At 52.4% G+C, this 18783-nt stretch overlaps 2 protein-coding genes and 1 pseudogene across 7 annotated transcripts; 2 read left to right on the top strand and 1 right to left on the bottom strand.

The window, feature by feature from the left end:
• Positions 1-600: 600 nt before the first annotated feature.
• Positions 601-7773, top strand: MST1 (macrophage stimulating 1). 4 transcript variants are annotated; one of them, XM_081300585.1, is made up of 18 exons: positions 601-676; positions 3121-3268; positions 3350-3462; positions 3544-3658; positions 3738-3874; positions 3955-4075; positions 4337-4455; positions 4646-4814; positions 4937-5067; positions 5158-5260; positions 5366-5502; positions 5592-5627; positions 5714-5834; positions 6004-6081; positions 6567-6713; positions 6798-6904; positions 7005-7144; positions 7270-7773. In XM_081300585.1, the coding sequence occupies exons 1-18, from the start codon at positions 625-627 to the stop codon at positions 7429-7431; spliced, it is 2136 nt and encodes a 711-aa protein (XP_081156711.1). In that variant the 5' UTR covers positions 601-624; the 3' UTR covers positions 7432-7773. The 4 variants fall into 4 exon arrangements, with proteins under 4 accessions (XP_081156711.1, XP_081156712.1, XP_081156709.1 ...); XM_081300586.1 differs by having other exon boundaries at positions 610-676; positions 4619-4814; XM_081300584.1 differs by lacking the exon at positions 601-676 and having other exon boundaries at positions 2322-3268.
• LOC308652617 (2-iminobutanoate/2-iminopropanoate deaminase-like) lies at positions 1203-1694 on the top strand (annotated as a pseudogene). The gene has a single exon. The product of its transcript is annotated as a 2-iminobutanoate/2-iminopropanoate deaminase-like (transcript).
• Positions 7774-7914: 141 nt separating the features above from the next.
• APEH (acylaminoacyl-peptide hydrolase) lies at positions 7915-17091 on the bottom strand. Of its 2 annotated transcripts, XM_081300587.1 has the most exons (22): positions 16985-17091; positions 16777-16909; positions 16145-16271; positions 15712-15805; positions 15550-15625; positions 15299-15462; positions 14997-15134; positions 14806-14897; positions 14691-14731; positions 14484-14605; positions 13887-13947; positions 12598-12695; positions 11829-11880; positions 10931-11019; positions 10337-10475; positions 9607-9690; positions 9446-9526; positions 8985-9073; positions 8685-8875; positions 8469-8571; positions 8265-8371; positions 7915-8174 (listed from the first exon to the last, which is right to left on the bottom strand). In XM_081300587.1, the coding sequence occupies exons 1-22, from the start codon at positions 16994-16996 to the stop codon at positions 8069-8071; spliced, it is 2199 nt and encodes a 732-aa protein (XP_081156713.1). In that variant the 5' UTR covers positions 16997-17091; the 3' UTR covers positions 7915-8068. The 2 variants fall into 2 exon arrangements, with proteins under 2 accessions (XP_081156713.1, XP_081156714.1); XM_081300588.1 differs by lacking the exons at positions 16145-16271; positions 16985-17091 and having other exon boundaries at positions 16777-16912.
• Between the last annotated feature and the right edge of the window lie 1692 nt (positions 17092-18783).

The raw sequence follows: 18783 nt of genomic DNA, 5'->3' as shown, positions 1-18783 counted from the left end.
CCATATGCTTGAAAGACCACTCCTGCTAGAGTCGCTGCTACCTGTCATCTCCACCGCTATTTAGGCCCCAAAGGGGACCTTGCTCACCTTCCTTGGGACGATACTTCTGGCAGGCAGTGAGCCTTCCTGGCTGTGCTACCAGGGGTGTGGGCTGACTTGTCTACAGCTGGGGCACTGCTGATAAGGCAAGAAAAGGGGGAACCAGTACTGGGGCTGGGCAGATAATATTTCCCAATTTACAGGGGGAAACTGAGGCTCAGAAATTTAATGTCACCACCCAGGCCTCTGACAGCATCCAATGACAATCCGATGGGCTTTTCTGTCCAGTGCCCTTGGACAGAAAAGGCTGTAGGGAGGCTTCACCCCCATCCCAGGCTACCTTGAGTCTCCCCTGTTAATCTTACTAGCCTCTGACCACTTCCTAGGACCCTCAGAGGTCTAGATGTGCCAGGGTGAAGGCCCTTGCGCTAGTCCTATCTGGCTCCTGCCACAGGGTTTCAGGTCAGGCCCCAGCAGCCCTGGAGTGGGGGTGTGTAGCCACAGCCACCCAATCCTGTAGGGCCAGGTTTCACAACTTCCCCGATGGGGCTGTAGTGGGTCACAGTGCAGCCTCTTGCCAGGAGGATGGGGTGGTTCCCAATCCTGTTGCTTCTGACCCAGGTCTTAGTGGCCCCAGGTGAGTTCCCCCACCTCTAATCCTCACCTGCCTTTACGAGGGGGTAGACCCTAGGCCCATGCTACTGTTTTTGTCAGGAGCTCACTTTCCCACTGTGCAGGGAGAAATGACCTTGGCCTCTTGAACAGAGCTGGGAAGACTTGGAGCATACACACAAAAAACACTGCCCACTCAGGCCTACATTCACATGTCTGCTGTAGCATTAAAGCAGTGTTGGGACTACTCAGCTGAACATACATAGCAGGCAGTGGCTCCTTTTGAGCCTGATCAACCCCCTAACCTAGCATATGCCTTCATGCTCATGAGAGCCCAGACTTGGAGTCAGAATGCCAGGTTGGGGCCCTCCCTGAGTAAAGTAATAGCGCTGAGTCTAAGTATTCTCATTTAAAGGATGAGTTGGGAGCGAGCGCGCTCCCCCATCCCTCCAGCAGACACTGCCCGGGGCTGGTCAGTTGTTGGGTGAGAATCGGGCAGGGCTGGTGAAGGGGTATCTTCTGTCGGAGGGGCATAAGAAAGAAGGACTGGAATGTCATCACTGATCAGAAAGGTGATCAGCACCGTGAAAGCCCCAAGGGCCATTGGTCCCTACAGTTAAGCAGTGTTAGTGGACAAGACCATTTACATCTCTGGACAGATAGGCATGGATCCTTTCAGTGGACAGCTTGTACATGGAGGGATAGCAGCAGAAACTAAACAAGCTCTTACAAACATGGGTGAAATTCTGAAAGTGGCAGGCTGTGACTTCACTAATGTGGTCAAAGCAATTGTTTTGCTGACTGACATGAATGACTTCAATACTGTCAATGAAATCTACAAACAGTATTTCAAGAGTAATTTTCCTGCTAGAGCTGCTTTCCAGATTGCTGCTTTATCCAAAGGAGCATGCATTGAGATTGAAGCAGTGGCTGTCCAGGGACCTCTCACAACGGCAGGTTTATAAGTGGGCAGTGTTATTCTCATCATGTCTTTAAATTAACATTTTGATTCTTACAATTGATGTTGAAAGTATACATGTGACTAAAATATCTGTAGTTATCATGGATGAAAGGGAAGTGACCACAACACTCAGAGCAACCAAGAGATCTTTATTGCAGCAGTGCAACAGAGGAGAAGAGAGAGAAAGAGAGAGAGAGAGAGAGAGAGAGAGAGAGAGAGAGAGAGAGAGAGAGAAGAGAAGAGGAGAGGAGAGGAGAGGAGAGGAGAGGAGAGAAGGGAGAGAAGAGAGGAGAGAGGACATGCGCAAAGGAGACAGAGAGAGCAAGAGAGAAGAGAGAGAGGGGCCCGACAGGAGGGAGTTTTTATAGCCCAAATCTAATGAGGTCTCTGGGTCTGCAAGCTGCCTTGTTGGCACAAGGGGGTTACGTGTTCGGCCTTGAGCAGGGGGTTGAGTGTTCAGCCTTGAGCAGGGGCTTGGGCATTTGGGCTTGAAGCAAATAGTTGATAAAGAACCAGATAGAGGGGCTGGGGATGTGGCTCAAGCGGTAGCGCGCTCGCCTGGCATGCGTGCGGCCCGGGTTCGATCCTCAGCACCACATACCAACAAAGATGTTGTGTCCACCAAGAACTAAAAAATATTAAAAAATTCTCTCTCTCTTCTCTCTCTCTCTCTCTCTCTCTCTCTCTCTCTCTCTCTCTCTCTCTCCTCTCTCACTCTCTCTTAAAAAAAAAAAAAAAAGAACCAGACAGAGGGTTTGAGAGGCCAGGTCATCCTGCAGTTAACTTTGTTTGGCATGCCCTGGAGACAGCTTACTCAGCCTGTCCTGCACCTAACAATGGAAATACCATATTATACAGGGAGTTGACATGAATTGAATATTAGATAATGAATCCAAGTACTGATGCTACAAATTACACATGTGTGCACTCATTGCTGAATATGGGAGAAGGGACACTCATTACATAGTCACTCAAGTAAACTAAAGTACAGGGGAAAAATAACACAGGGTAGATGAGTTATTATTCCTGAAAAATAATAAAGAGCAAGTCTAATTCAATTACATTCTATTCAATTAAATGATATGAAATATTTAGTTCTCATGTTAGATATGTGATTCTGCTTTTACTTGTAAAATATTCACTCTTGAGTGGTAGAAGTAAAAGTGGACCAAAATTTTATGTAGACAATATTTTTCTAATGGAAATAAAATACACATGCAGATTAAAAAAAAAAAAGGATGAGTTGGTTAAACTTCACAGGGCAAGCACCATCACCCACAGTTCTCGTGGAATATGTTAGATCTGAGCTGTACCTGGCCTGCTAGAGGTACTAGTGATGACAATTGGCATGTCTGGGCCTATTTCCCACACCCTATGTAGGGGACACTGGACTGGCGCTTGAAAGTGCAAACAGAATTTATCCTTGTATCTGATCTTCTGAATGGACAAAATGTGGAACATGCCACTGACATGCATGACAACTTGTCCTGTGCCCACCTCACACACAGGGCAGCGCTCACCACTGAATGACTTCCAGGTGCTTCGTGGCACAGAACTGCAGCACCTGCTACATGCAGTGATACCAGGGCTTTGGCAGGAGGATGTGGCAGATGCTGAAGAGTGTGCTAGGCTCTGTGGGCCCCTCCTGGACTGCCGGTGAGTGCCCATGTGGTCTAGATTTGGCTGGAGGTATGGGAACCTGGGCCTCTGAATAACCCTGTGCCTTCTCTTCCCCAGTGCCTTCCATTATAACATGAGTAGCAATGGTTGCCAACTCCTGCCGTGGACCCAGCACTCGCCCCACATGCAGCTACAACGTTCTGGGTGCTGTGATCTCTTCCAGAAGAAAGGCAAGTGGGTGCAGGGAAGAGCAGGGCGAATATGAGGTCAGGGACCTCAGACCCTCTTAACCTTTCATCTCTTGCTTCCAGACTATGTGCGGTCCTGCCTCATGGACAATGGGGTTGGGTACCGGGGCACTGTGGCAACAACAGCAGGTGGCCTGCCCTGCCAAGCTTGGAGACACAGGTTCCCTAACGACCACAAGTGAGACTGATATTTTCCCTTTATCCCGGCCCATAGACTTTCCGCAGCACACACTGTAGCAACGACTCTCTGCCTCCAGGTATACGCCCACACTCCGGAATGGCCTGGAAGAGAACTTCTGCCGCAATCCTGACGGGGACCCTGGAGGTCCCTGGTGCTACACGACAAACCCTGAAGTGCGCTTCCAAAGCTGTGGCATCAAGTCCTGCCAGGAGGGTAAGCAGCGCTCGGTCAAGCATGGGGAGGGAGGAACAGGCCCACTCCTGTCCAGGAACGTACTGGCGCTGTGTCTCCAGCTGCTTGCATTTGGTGCAACGGCGAAGATTACCGCGGCGCGGTGGACCGTACAGAGTCGGGACGCGAGTGCCAGCGCTGGGACCTGCAGCACCCCCATTCGCATCCCTTCGAGCCTGACAAGTACGTGTGGGTGCGCAGAATCCGCTCTCCGGGGGCGGGGCTAAGGGAAGGTCCAGACCTACAGGAGTGGGGCTGTAGGTCCGACCCCGACCGGAAGGGTCAGGGGAAAATGACCCTTCACTTTCATCAGATCCACCCCATCCCCAGACCTGGTACAGTATGAGAAGTGCGGATAGGCTGGATCAGCAGCAGGTTCAGCAAGAAGGAAATTGGGCAGGGACAGAGTCCCAGGGTCTTCTTCATGCCCGCTACTACCCCCAGGTTTCCGGACCAAAGTCTGGATGACAACTATTGCCGAAATCCTGATGGATCTGAGCGACCCTGGTGCTACACTACAGACCCGCAGCTCGAGCGAGAATTCTGCGACCTCCCCCGTTGTGGTAGGCCACGGGGACTGAGCTTGGAAGGGCATCTGGGAAAAGTTGGGGAAAGAGCGTGACTTGGCTGGCGTGGGACAACCCAACGGGACGTTAAGAGCAAATCCTGCTGAGTACTAAAGATCTATAAGAGGAAAAGCCCAGCCCAAGCTCAGCCTCCGGTCAGGGTCCGATCTTCCCCGGTCCATCCAAGGATCCGAGGCACAACCAAGCCGCGAGGCCACAACATTCAGCTGCTTCCGCGGGAAGGGTGAGGGCTATCGGGGCACAGCCAATACTACCACTACGGGCGTGCCTTGCCAGCGTTGGGACGCTCAGAGCCCGCATCAGCACCGGTTTGCGCCAGAAAAATACGCTTGCAAGTGAGTGATCCTAGGGCGCTGGGGGGGAGTATTTGGGCGGGAGGGGGCGGGACTTGAAGGAGTGTGTGTGTGTGTGGGGGGCTGGAGGCCCTGCCCCACAGCGGAGGCGGCTGTCTGTCCAGGGACCTTCGGGAGAACTTCTGCCGAAACCCAGACGGCTCCGAGGCGCCCTGGTGCTTCACCTCACGGCCTGGTATGCGCGTGGCTTTTTGCTACCAGATCCAGCGCTGTACTGACGACGTGCGGCCGGAGGGTAAGGCCCGATCAGAAGGAATAGAAGCGCCAAGCCTGAGGGTCAGGGCGAGGACTGGAGCTGACCCCTGCTCTTGCCCGCCCATGGCAGATTGTTACCACGGCTCAGGTGAGCAGTACCGCGGCTCAGTCAGCAAGACCCGCAAGGGTGTCCAGTGCCAGCGCTGGTCTGCTGAAACACCGCACAAGCCTCAGTAAGTGCGCTTTAAGCCTTGGGCAATACGCTTTGGCTTCTTGGACCTGAGTCTGGAGAAAGTTTGAGACCACGCTGCCATGATTTTGTTCCGGCTTCCACCTAGATACACGCCCTCCTCAGTTCCTCAAGCTCAACTGAAGGAAAACTTCTGCCGGAATCCAGATGGGGATAATCACGGGCCATGGTGCTACACCATTGATCCAGGGACTCCGTTTGACTACTGTGCCCTTCGACGCTGCAGTGAGTGTTGATAACTCTTCCCCATAAACTGCCTCAGCCATCAACCTCAGACTGGTTCTTCCATAACATGGATATACTTGGTCTTTCAGATGATGACCAGCCATTGTCCATCCTAGATCCCCCAGGTGAGGACTTGGGCAAGTAGTGGGTAGAGCCCCTTTGTCCCTCCACCTCTATCCAAGGGGGTTTCATCAGACACCCCCATCCCCAGACCAGGTACAGTTTGAGAAATGCGGCAAGAGGGTGGACAGGCTGGATCAGCAGCGCTCCAGGCTCCGTGTGGTGGGGGGCCATCCTGGGAACTCACCCTGGACAGTCAGTTTGCGTAATCGGTGAGGCAAAAGTGTCTGTCCCCCCAGGAGAGGGGCTGAGGTTGTGTCCTGTGTTTATGCTAGTGGGGGATGGGAACCTGCTGCTGGTCTCAAATCCTACCCAGAAAATGGCAGGTCCAGTATGTGTCCCAGAACTCACTGTTTCTTCTCCTAACCCCAACTCTTGCAGGCAGGGCCAGCATTTCTGTGGAGGGTCCCTAGTAAAGGAACAGTGGGTACTGTCTGCCCGGCAATGCTTCTCATCCTGGTGAGCCTCTCTTGGGTTTGGGGAACTCAATCCCACTCTTGTCTTCCCTCTAGCCACCTTCCCCAGACAAGCCTAACAAGTGAGCCAGGAGGCAGCACACTGGCAATCAAGAGTGATCTAGGGCTAGAGTTGTGGCTGCTGGCATGCATGAGGCATGCATGTAATAAATTAGCCAGGTGTGGTGGTGCAAGCCCGTAATCCCAGCAGTGGGGGAGGCTGAGGCAAGAAGGATTAGAGTTCAAAGCCAGCCTCGGCAAAAGCAAGGGGCTAAGCAACTCAGTGAGACCACACACACACACACACACACACAAAAAAAAAAAAAAACACAAAAAACAAACAAACAAACAAAAAAAACCAAACACACACACGCACAAAATATAGGGCTGGGGATGTGGCTCAGTGGTGAATTGCCTCCTAGTTCAATCCCTGGCACCAAAATAAATAAATAAATTATTAAAAATGATCTAACAGAGCTTCTCTTCTAGCCATGAACCTCTCACGGGATATGAAGTGTGGTTGGGCACCCTGTTTCAGAACCCACAGCCAGGGGAGCCAGGCTTGCAGCAGATCCCAGTGGCCAAGATGGTGTGTGGGCCCTCAGGCTCCCAGCTTGTCCTGCTCAAGCTGAAGAGGTATGTGGACAAGTTCAGAGGGTGTAAGGTGTAAGGGTTGGGCCTTGGGGCCTCAGGTGCTGACTGCCCTTTTTTCTGCTAAAGATCGGTGATCCTGAACCAGCGTGTGGCCCTGATCTGCCTACCCCCTGAGCGGTATGTGGTGCCTCCAGGGACCAAGTGTGAGATTGCAGGCTGGGGTGAGACCAAAGGTAAGAACACAGTGCATAATCATGGACTGCTCCAGGCCAGAAGGTCCAGCTCTGGGTCCTGCCCAAGGGCCTCTCCTTCTCCCCATTCTCCTCACTGTAGGTACAAGTGATGATGTGGTCCTAAATGTGGCCTTGCTGAAAGTCATCTCCAACCAGAAGTGTAATGTCAAGCATCGAGGACGTGTCCGAGAGCACGAGATGTGCACTGAGGGATTATTGGTCCCTAGGGGGGCCTGTGAGGTCAGTGGCTAGGCTCCTGGGCCAGCCCAGGGAGGGTGTGAGGGGTTGGAGATGTATGATTTCAACCCCAAGAGGATAATCAATGCCATGGTCCAAGGCTCTCAACAGTTCCCTCCACCTGCCAGGGTGACTACGGTGGCCCACTTGCCTGCTTTACCCATGACTGCTGGGTCCTGGAGGGAATTATAATCCCCAACCGAGTGTGTGCCCGGCCCGGCTGGCCAGCCATCTTCACGCGTGTCTCTGTGTTTGTGGACTGGATTCACAAAGTCATACAGCTGGGCTAGGCCTGGTCTTAACCCCTTGCGTTAGGGAGCACAAAACTTGTCAGATATAAAGCCACTTTTTCTCTTTACACCTGTGGAGAATGCCTCTTAGCTCTGCTTCTAGGGAATGAGTTTGTGATTCCTTATTAGGGCCTGGGTGGCTGGAGCCCAGCAACCATTGGCTAGGTGGTCTGACCCTGGAAGTACTTTTGCCTGTGGGTTCTGTGGAGGTGCAAGGTCTCATGCATCCTCCAGAGGTACTTTTGGGAGTAGAGGGTGGTGCAGAGCAGATTCTAACTGAAAAGACAATAGCCGAAGAAGCTAGCCTGGTGCAGAGTCCCATTTGGCCAAAACTGACAGGCGCAGAACCTCTCACTTCCCTCTGCTTCTGACATTGGAGACACATGAAGCCCTTGTAGCTATCACATTCAGGGCCGTAGGCCTCTGGACCCCAGGATTAGGGATGGGGATGGGGATGGGGTGGTACAAAGTACCATCATTGAACCAGGATCTGAGTCCTTATTTATTATTACATAGCCCACATTCCCCCGCCACTCATTCAGAGTCCAGAGCCCAGGAGGCCCCTCACTGCTCTGTTAGATCTTGGAGCTCCCCAAGAAAAAGTATGACATTCCAGCTCACGCAGAATGGCAGGGCTTCAGCTACCCAAGTGTGTGTGCAGCCAGAGCACAGCATTCATGAAGCTGTCTGATTCCACCTCCACCTCTGATAGTGCATGGGTGCTTTTGGGATAGAGCAGGAGCCTGTAGGGGTAGGGCAGCAACATTTGAGGTTGGAGGGTCCTCCCCTGCTCACCTGCCCACCAGCTGCCAAGGACAGCCTGAGACACTCACCGAACGGGCACGTTCCGGGCCTTTAGGGCACGGTAATACTCCATGCCCTGCTTAAAGGGTACACGCCGGTCCTCCTGTCCCAGCATTAGTAACAGCGGGGTCTTTACCTGGGTGTGCGAGGAGCCAGGTGGGGGGCATTGGTGAACTGGCCCCTGGGTTCTGGGTGGATAGATGGCACACGGGACAAGGAAGAAAACTAGGTACCTGAGGGATATACTTGATGGGTGACTTGTCCAGCATCTCTGCCCACACACTGAGGTCTGGCAGGCAGTCATTGCTATAAGGGAAGCCAGCCTCCACCACACACCTGCAAGAAACCAATCTGATATAGCCCCAGCAATTCTGATTCCTACAGGGGCTCCACTGGAATGAAATACAGGGTGGAAGGGAGGAAGACAGAAACCTGTGTTACATACTCACCAGTCAGGGATGTCAGTGGAGCCCATCATGGAGGCTATATTGATCACAGGGTTCCGGGCCACGCAGGCACCATAGGTCTCAGGGTATTGACCAATCAAGTGGCACGACAAAAACCCACCATGGGAACCACCCATAAGGGCCACACGGCCTGCATCAAAGCGCTCCTCCTGGAGTACCTGCTCCACTGCAAACTACAAGGTGAGGCACAGCACACTGCAGCCAGCTGCCTGCCCAGTTGAATAGAGCCACACCCTGACAGCCCACCCTCCAGCCTGTCCAGAAGCCCCAGCCCTCTGCTACCTGGACATCCTTCACATCCTGGTGGCCTACATTGCCTGGGAGGGAAAGGATACTGTCCTGACCAAAGCCCGTGGAGCCACGATAGTTCACTGAAGGCAAGGGAGGGAACAGATAGAGTTGTCAAACAACATTCTCATTTCCCTGGACAATATTTCACACATTTGTGAAGTAAGCCCTGGGACCAGAAGTACAACAGTCTGTCAAGGGTAAAGGGTCAAGAGGTTTGAGGCTGCTACCCAGTGACCACAGCATTCTTTCCATGGAAGTCCCAAAATCTACTTATCACCATACATGGGGCCAGAGGCTGCGCCAGAGCAGTTCCTGGTAATGGTTACTAGAGAAAGTAACCAGGCTACAGAAAAGCCAGGAGACTGGGGAGGCATCTTTGAGGCTTATACAAACCAGCCCCACCCCATTACTCCACCAAATCCTTAGTAGAGTATAGGTCCCTCCTTGCTCACCTAATAGCACTGCAAAGCCCATCTTGCAAAGCATGGCTGGGAACAGCATCCAGGCAGTGACAAAGGATGAATGGGGTCCTCCTGTAGACAAGGAGTAGAAGATGAAAGGGCCAGATAGGAGGGATGATAGGAGGGCAAGGGCTCTTCCGCCAGATGCCTACCGTGGGGCATAACCACCATGGGCACCTGAGTCTTATCTGGAGTGTTGCTGGGCTGCAGAAGGATTGCTTCAAAGTCAAGGCCAGCTGCAGAGAGAAGGCAGCAGTCAGCAGGGCCAGTGCCACTTCCTAAGGCCTTCCCTATCCAAGCCATCTAAAACTATAGGTCTGAGGCGACCTGTGGCCAAGGTGGCCTACAGCATGGTATATAAACTTTTGAAGGTTTATGCTCCTTTTACCCTAATCAGGGAGCCCCACTCTGAGGAGATAGTGTTCTGTAGGAGGTATGATCACACAGGCCTTATATGAGGCCTGTTCTTTTTTTTTTTTTTTTTTTTTAAAGAGAGAGTGAGAGAGGGAGAGAGAATTTTAATATTTATTTTTAGTTTTTGGCGGACACAAGACCTTTGTTTGTATGTGGTGCTGAGGATCGAACCCGGGCCGCACGCATGCCAGGGGAGCGCGCTACCGCTTGAGCCACATCCCCAGCCCGAGGCCTGTTCTTTTTAGACCTTGGACAGGTCATTCGGCCTGGTGGTACCTAGTTCTGATACCCAGAGCAGAGGCTCAGATCCCTAGATATTTCTCCCCATGAACACAAAAAAAACAGTAAACTTCTTAAAAGACATCTCAGGAAACTCTACAATATAAGCCAGGAGGCAGAAAGGTACAGAGAAGATGTGATGTGTTGGAAGCCTGAAGAAAGTGTCCCTCTGCTCTTGGCTCAGCTCACCATACTGCACATTTTCTTGATCTGGGGGTGGCTGTAGCACCCGGATGCTCCAGTGGATGTCAGGAATGGGCTCAGCCTCCTCCAGGGCTACCCACAACACTGATTGCTCCTTCCCTGCAGGAGGCAGGAACCCAACTTTCTGCCAAGGGGAAGGAAAGTGTCACAGGTGGCCTGGCTACCTCCCTGCCCTTGTGCTTCTACCCAGGGTGGGAGGTGGGAAAATCTTATCAAGCTGGGCTTCACATATATCTCTAGAGGATACAGTATGGACTCTTGTGAGCTGGTGCATACCAAGGTATTCCTATTCACATTGAACCCCTCCTCATCCCCACCCTGCATACCTCCCTGGCTTACAGGTTTTGATGTCAGAGGTCTAGGCATTTCCCCAGTTACCCTGTTTAGGACAGAGAAAGCCCCAGCCTGCAGTTCTTCCCGGTGAATGCCAAACCTTTGTGAACCATGCTGGACTGGGTCTGTGCTTCAGCCCTTTCACATGCTGATCAGCCATGGTCAGACTCTGGACCAGTTTCCTGGCCTGGGAAGCTCTGCCTACATTGAATCCCAGCCTGCCAGCCTGGACACACCAACACTCACCAGGCTTGGAGGCAGGCTGGGTGTGGAGAACTGTACCACCATAAGGTCTCGGTCAATTGTAAGTAGCTTCCAGCTTCCACCTGACCCCCCTGGAGAAAAAAGATGTCACTAAGTGCATGGCAGGGACCACCTTTCCCATCTGCTCTCTGCAGAATCCCACTGGAGGTTCTATGGAAAGGTGCCCCTTTCACCCTGAGAAGTATTTACCCAACTGCACATGACCCTGGGTGAGTCTCCTCCTCAGTCCCTTATTCATCTGGATACTGGCTGTGCCTAAGAAATGACAGACCTGGGGACACACCAGACCACCAAGGCCTTCAATGACTACAGTGTAAAGGAGCCCAGGAAGTTGGGTTGGGGACTGGGCTATGGGGTTTAAGCAAATGCTTAAGCAGGAACTATGTCATGAGATGTAGGTTTAGAATTAACGCTTTCATAGTTTTGTGGAGGAACAGGTAGTCAGGGTAGGTGTCTCAAAAGACATTTCAGGGACTGACACCAGGCCTGATTGTAGGGAAGATGGAAGTGCTAATACTAGATTTCTCCTGGGCCTGAAGGTGGCAGAGCTGCTTCTGCCTAGGACAGGGCACCCAAGGGCTAGGGAAGGGAAGGATGATTCTGGCAGATCTAGGCTAGAGAAAGTTCTGTGGGCTTTAGGAGCAGGGTAGGTAACATGTTGAGGCTAGGCCAGGACATAGTTGATTACTGAAGGTCAGTGGAACAGGAAAGGGTTTTGCATGGATAGAATCCTCAGAGGACTACTGGAAAAGCCTGTAGAATAGTCAGTGGCTGAGAGTGCTGCTGTTACCACACATACACCTGTAGCTCCAGCTGTCTAACCCTAATCCGGTTGGCTCACTCACCCTGCTCTTACCACCACACCAGAACCCCTGCTCACCAGCTGTTAAGGAGGTCACATTGCCCATCTGAGTGTCCACAGCAAATAGGTCCTGAGGCAGAGAGAAGACCACATGGGCACCACATCCAAGAGCCCTGAGGGCCCAGGTTCAAATCTCAGTTCCATCATAACTGAGTATTCCTGGGCAAGGTAAGAAATATTACTGGGTTCTTTTTTTTGGTAGTGGGGATTAAACCCAGGGACACTAAACCACTGAGCCACATCCCCAGCCATTTTTTTATATTTTACTTAGAGACAGGGTCTTGCTGAGTTGCTTAGGGCCTCACTAAGTTGCTGAGGCTGGCTTTGAACTCGTGATCCTTCTACCTCAGCCTCCCAAGCTGCTGGGATTATAGGCAAGCACCGCTGCACCTGGTCACTGGATCCTTTTGAGTTAGCACGAGACCAAATGATATTACACCCAAAAGGAGACTGGTATACTATAGACATCTTCATCCCATCCCTAGGGTAAGGGTTTGGTCTTATCTCCATTAGCTGCCTTTAAATGAATATCCTGGACCCACCCAGTGGCAGCCCCTTTCTCCCCCAGCTGGGAGAGGATGTACCTGTGCCTCAGGCAAAAAGGTCAAAGGTTCGGCTATGGGGCGCCAGGGCAGTTGATCCCCTCAAAGAGAATCAAGTGCAAGACAGGACAGGCAGGACTTTTTCAAAAGGCAGGTGAGACACTAGGACTGGGCATTCCCCAAAGGCATGTACATGCTATGCCTCAGGGCCCAGATTCCTGGCAGTTGATCATAGTGTCTGTTACCTGTCGGCTGCGTTGAGCTGAATCAAAGATTACTCTCCGGCTGTCAGCTGACCAGCATCCTAGAGGCAGAAGGCTGCAGTAGATCCCAGAGAAGCTCTCTGAAAAGATGGGAAGGCTGGTGCTGGATCCAGGAGCAGAGGTTATGGGGGGTCAAGACTATGAAGTAGGCTGGGCTTTTAGGGAATCCACCTGGGGCCCCTGCAACTTATAACAAAATGGCAGTCTCACTCTGGTGATGAGAAGCTGCCTGCATGAGGGAGGAAGAGAAGACTCTGAGGACTCTTAAGAAGCAGTTTGAGAACTACTGAGAAAAAATGGGTTCTCAAAAGAAAAGCACTTGCTTTTCCTAAGTTGCTCTGAGCCTCTGGTATCTTTAAGCAAGATAGCACCTGTTTGTCCACTGTAGCGCTGAGCACAGTGTATGCACAGGGGGCTCAAAAGTCTTATCCTTTAATATTATCATTCATTTAACTCTCAATATAATACTACAAGGAAAATAGGGACTACTACTCTCTCCGCAAAGAAATGTGGCTGGGTCACTGTCCAAGGACACAGTGCTAATCAGGGGCAGAGCTGGGATTCAAACTAGGACCCCATCACTACATCCCTGCAATCACAGAGAAGACTTTTTTCCTGGTACTAGGGATCCAACTCAGGATCTCATGCACACTACTACTAAAGTACAGCCTCAGCTGCAAGAGACAATCTCTTATTCACTGGACTCTTGGAATTTTCTGGGCAGCCTGGAAAAAAAAGACTTTCTCCCCTCCTGTCATTGGGATGGCCCCGGATCTCAAGCAGAGCTGTAAACACCTGAAATTTAGACACGAGCCTCCCAGCCAAGAACCACCCTCCCAGGGGACTATCTGACTTGAACTGGACAAAGGCTGCTGGGGTTTAGTGAAGAGCAGGGTAACATAGCACCCTTGGGTCCAGAGCCTTTCGAGTATGATACTTCAACCTAGCACTCTTTCTGAGACCTGCTCAAAGGAACAAAGGTTTTAGCCAGCTCTTAGAAAAACAAATATCTATGAAATTTAATGCAGACATTAAATTATCTAAGGCTCCAGCTAGCTCAGTCCACTGTGATCTAAGCTTTCATCCAGCCAGAACCGTTCCCCATAGTGATGGCCCCACTCCCTATGGAGGCTGGGCACAGGGGCAGCCCAGCAGGGAGAAAGGGTCCTCTGAAGGAACCCAGGAAGGAAGAGCCAGGGATGGATGGAATAGATAGCAGGAACTCACAGAACTATAGGCCCCAATGTATCCCCACAGACAGTACCCCTCACCTCCCAGCTGCCGAGGTACAACATCCACCACCACTGAGATGACTTTGGTATACCAGTCATACTGCAAGAGAAGGTAAGAGTCAGGACTGCCCTGGGACAGGCAATACCCTCAGGGCATAGAGCTCTGCATCTATTCTCTTCAGTGACAGCTTTGGATAGCCTGGGGGGAAAGGAAGGGGGACCTCAGAGGAGCCTGATATATTTCCTTTCCGGTGACCTGGACCAGGTGCCCACAGAGGCCTCAGATACGCATATCTCAGAGGATTTTCATAGAGGCCCACAGCTCTATCTGGGTAGGGTCTGGGATTATGTAACTCCCCACTATATTCCAGTCCCTTGCAAAGCCTGGGCTACATGCAGATGAGAATCAAGGAAAGGAACATTCTTATAGACGGAGGATGCTGTCAAGGTGATGAGCCCTGACAGTGTACAAAGCCCTCCATTCCTTGAGAACAGGAAAACTCACACTACTGTTGCACCCAGGACAGAAGAATATCTACAAAGGGGTTCATGGGGAGATGATGCTGGCCCTTCAGCTCTCAGCCACCATCTCCTCTTCCTGCTAACCACCCAAACACCTCCAAACCTCCAGCTCACCAGGCATAGCTGGCTACACTGATGATGAGGGACCAGAGATGGGTACTGCAAGTAGACGATGCGACACTGGTCTGGGCTCAGCCGGGGAGAAGAAATAGCCAGGGAGTCATCCGAGAGGAGTTCTGGGCCACACAGAAACGTGAGCATCACACAGACCAGCAGGGCCAATGTGGGTTAGAAAAGCACAGGTGGGCGCTAGCCACTTACCACACTTTCCCCCGGTGAGGTCCACATAATACAGAGCTGACCTGGAATGGCCAGAGAGACACTCAGGTTCAAGGCTAGCTGGGCTGCAAGGCACTTGCCTGTCTCACTTCCTTACCTGCGATTGGTACAGAAACGGATGCCTAGCCGGAAGGGCTCATGCCACCAACCTACGAACACCACACCTGTGTCCCCAGGGGCCCAAAAAGCCTGTAAACAAGACCATAGGGCAGTTGTAAGTAAGGGGCAGTTGTTCAAGCAGGGGTCCCAGACTACAGGAGGGAGGACATATGCTGAGTGGCTACTGACCTGTCCAGGGGATATATTCTCAGGGACTCCCTCGAGCACAGAGATGTTACCACTCTCGATATCCAGCACACAGAGCACAGGGATGCTTTTAGAAACCATGTTCTCGCCCCAGTCTTCATAAAACACAAACTGGTCCCCCTGAGAACACAGGATACTCAATGTCCAGTCTGTCTACAAATCCCTACTCTGCTTCCTAGAAGCCAGTGCCTCCCCAGTTCTGGCAGGTACAGTTTGAGAAGGGAGCACACTGAGTCCCAGGGTAGCCCTTCAGGGTCTTCATGTACTGGCCATTCCACAAGCACCTTGATGGCCTGGTCTGGCTTTTTCGGTGTGGCCATCTCATCATCTCTGGCATTCATGTCCAAGGCTTTAGTCTGAAAGAAGGACTCAGCCTTGGGGCGCTTCTTCTCTGCCACATACAACAAGTGTGTCTCCGAGTGTGACCAGGACAGGCAGCCAAAGCAGTCTGGGTAGAGAGGGCCAATCAGGTGGAGTCCAGGGCTATGTATTTCCCTGCTGTCCACCCTGCTTGCTCACCAACCAGATGCCTCACCATCCTCATAAACAGACCCATGTTTCTCCAGTGCTGATAGGTTGAAGCTCTTGAGCTTCCGGTTCTTCTCCCAGACCTGTGGACAACTGGACATTAGGTTGTCTGCCCCTTATCTGTGGGGCTGAGCTCTCTGTCACCTACTCTGGTCCCATGCAGACTCACCTCCAGGAACTGCTTTTCCTCCCCAGGACCCATGCCTCCAGTCTTACGAAGCACAGCTTTCATGGTGCCTGAAGGAGACTCTCTGCTCAGTAGCCTAAGGATATGGGTAGCAGGTTAGGATTATGTCTCACCCCAAAATAGCCCAGATTCTTAAGGTTCTGGTCACATACTAGCCCCTGCAGCATCTCTTACTACCACAATGGCAGGTGGTCTTGCCTCTCTTCCCTAGGGCAGGAACTCAGGGATACTATGGGCTTGAGGCTGAGCCTTCAGTGCTTATCAGGTCATGTCACCAGAGACCAAGTGAGCTCCCAAGGGGCAGGAACCTAGTTCCTAGCTTCCCTCTGGGCCCTATCCACATGTAGGCATTCATAAAAGGCTAGTATGGCAGACAGTGGTGGCCTTATCCACAAACTTCCTCCCTCAAACTTACTCCCCCCGGGTTTCCACACTGTTGCCTGCAGGCCCTGCAAACACCACTGAGTCCCCATCATGGAACACCAGGTACTGGCGGCAGAATCGGATGTTCTCCATGCGTTCCAGATCCCTCTGGGTCCACTCTGCAATGGGAGGCATGAGGCTGCTCAACCTGTCTTACCCAGTCTGGGCACTGCCCCTCACCCAGGAAGGCCCAGACCCACCTTCCCCAATCTGTCTCCAGACACCCAGGGTAAAGCCTGGACAACACTTGATCACAAACCAAGTCCAGGCCTCCAGAGCCTGAGCTAACAATTGCTTGGAGAAAACTTATTGTCCCTGCCCCCCTCCTGGATCCCCTAAAATCTTGAGGGCAGCCAGGCATGTGTATCGGATGGAGTGGTATGAATCTGCCTTACAAGGCCCACACCTTGCACTCATATCTGTGTTCTACTCCAAATCCCTCAACCCACGTACTACAGGACACTAATGCCTGCACAGCCTCCCTGCATATACCTGTGAGCAGAAAATTGAACGGGATACCCTTTCAACCCAGGCTTCCTCCACACACTCCTGTGTATTGTTAAGCACCCTCCACTTTTCCCTCCTCTCCTCTCGTTGCCACCCAATTCCCCTGCGTCCACACACCAGTGTGCACTGTCCGGTAGCGGCCCCCATACTGCGTGGTGACCTCCGGGCCCAGGCAGGCGGCGCTCAGCGTGGGTTGCCGGCTAAGGCCCCGGTACAGCGCCGCCGCCTCCTCGGGCTCGCTCAGCAGCACCTGCGCAGGGGACACACCAGGGTCAGGCCCGGCCCGGGCTGCACAGACCACGGGGTTCGCGGGCCGAGCCCTCACCTGACGCTCCATAGCCTCCTCTCTGTAGCAGGGAAAAGGCGGGGCGTACTAGAGCCCGGAAGTGAGCCTTTGAGGGGCGGAGCCTGGGGCAACACAGCCTGTTTCCGCTACAGCCCGATGGCCAATGGGAAGGGCGAGACCTTGGATGAACAGGCTAGAACCGTTGACAGATGGCGGGGCCTCGATGGCAAAAAGGCGGGACTTTTGAGGGAGGAGTTCTGGAGGACAGCGGACCGAAACCTCGCGGAAAGGACTAGACTGGGCGGGGAGTGGAGGTTGCGGGAGGCGAATGGGAGGCGGGGTCTGTGGGCCAAATCCTGGGCCTCTTACCGAGAGGGGAGGAGGACTTGGGCTCTCTTGAGGAGACCCGTGGCCAGTGGAAGCGGAGTACAGAAGCCATGTTCAGCTAGGGGCGAGGTTTCTGAGGAAGGATGGGGTCTGAATCAGAATGAGGTTGCAAAGCGAAAAGCAGCGAGGTTAGCTAAGGATCAGGGATGAGGCAGCGGGTGTGTAGATCTATGGAAGTGCGAGGACCTGCCAAGAGCCTGTCCGTATGGGTCTCCCAGCTGCTCTGGGGCTGAGAGTGGAGTCCCTCCTCATCCACCATGAGGCAAACATTCATTCGATGGTGCCGGGTCCTCCCCTGGAAAGACTCTCAGGCAGATGGGAGGGAAGGGCTCAGGTCCATGCGGAACATGGATCGGAGCTCTGGGATGTGGGGCAGAGGGTCAGGTGTTGCCTGGACTTGTCCCAAGAGCTATCTGTCTCTACATCCTTTCCCCGCCCTTCTCAGTAGTGCTTTGCTGGAGATTGTAAACGATCTGGGCTTTTGTCTTCTTTCTCAGGCCTCATCTCAAGCCTTTGGGTGCAGAGGCCCTGGTGAGGTCAGGTTCCCCCCCCCCCCCCCAGGGCCAGAAAGCTTCCTGTGAAAAGAAGAACCTAGGTAGCAGTCTCCTTCTGCACGTGGCACAGGTCTGGGTTGACTAAGGTGGCAGGAGAGCAGCAATTAAACCAGCAGGGATGTCCCCTCCTTACTCCAAGTCTGGCTGGTCTTTCATATCTCAGGAACCTTGCTCCCAGAACCTCACCTTGCCTTTGAGATACCACTTGAGGCAAAGCTAATATTCTTTTTATTTATCTGTGTTTTCAAAATCTAATGATTCTGGGTTACTCCCAACCATTTGGGGAAATACTAAGATCTGGCAGCCATCAAGAAGAATTCTGGGGTTTCGAGGCATGGTGGCAAACACCTGTAATCCCAGCGGCAGGAGGATCACCAGTTCAAAGCCAGCCTCAGCAACTTAGAGCCTACGCAATTCAGTGAGGCCCTAAGCAACTCAGTAAGATACAAAAGGGCTGGGGATGTGGCTCAAGAGGTAGCGCATGCTTGCCTGGCATGCGTGCGGCCCGGGTTCGATCCTCAGCACCACATACAAACAAAGATGTTGTGTCCGCCGAAAAACTAAAAAATAAATATAAATAAATAAGGTCTGGGGATGTGGCTCAGTGGTTAACTGCCTCTGGGTTCAATTCCCAGTACAAAAAAAAAAAAAAAAAGTAGGCAAAGCAAGGCAAGCGGTGTAAGGCTTGTTGGCAGCACAAGGGGGCAGCACCTTCTCGCCTACTTCCAGGAAGCTGTGTGCTTATCCTGGGAACCAAAGACTCAACAGACAGTGCAGTGAACTGCTGGCTTTACACAAGTTAGGAACCTATCCCTGGGTGCTTTTATGGAGGGCCCATTGTCTTGGAATGGCTTAGTGTGGACTCAGTCTGGGTCATACCATAGCTTGCTTGCTTTT

The sequence above is a fragment of the Spermophilus citellus genome (genome assembly GCF_964194105.1).
Source record: "Spermophilus citellus genome assembly, chromosome: 7".
Classification (NCBI taxonomy): Eukaryota; Metazoa; Chordata; class Mammalia; order Rodentia; family Sciuridae; genus Spermophilus; species Spermophilus citellus.
The sequence above is the reverse complement of the archived record's forward strand: the minus strand, read 5'-3'. Positions and strand labels throughout refer to the sequence as shown.

What these genes read in the sequence shown, in the direction of transcription:
- MST1 (XM_081300583.1), top strand. Translation starts at nt 3,054, where the DNA reads ATGGACAAAATGTGGAACATGCCACTGACATGCATGACAACTTGTCCT. An exon ending in ACAGTCAGTTTGCGTAATCG is followed by an intron (nt 5,835 to 6,003) that starts GTGAGGCAAAAG and finishes CAACTCTTGCAG; the next exon opens with GCAGGGCCAGCATTTCTGTG. An exon ending in GTCCTGCTCAAGCTGAAGAG is followed by an intron (nt 6,714 to 6,797) that starts GTATGTGGACAA and finishes TTTCTGCTAAAG; the next exon opens with ATCGGTGATCCTGAACCAGC.
- APEH (XM_081300587.1), bottom strand. An exon ending in AGTGTAGCCAGCTATGCCTG is followed by an intron (nt 13,948 to 14,483) that starts GTGAGCTGGAGG and finishes CTTCTCTTGCAG; the next exon opens with TATGACTGGTATACCAAAGT. An exon ending in GGGCTTTGCAGTGCTATTAG is followed by an intron (nt 9,074 to 9,445) that starts GTGAGCAAGGAG and finishes CCTTGCCTTCAG; the next exon opens with TGAACTATCGTGGCTCCACG.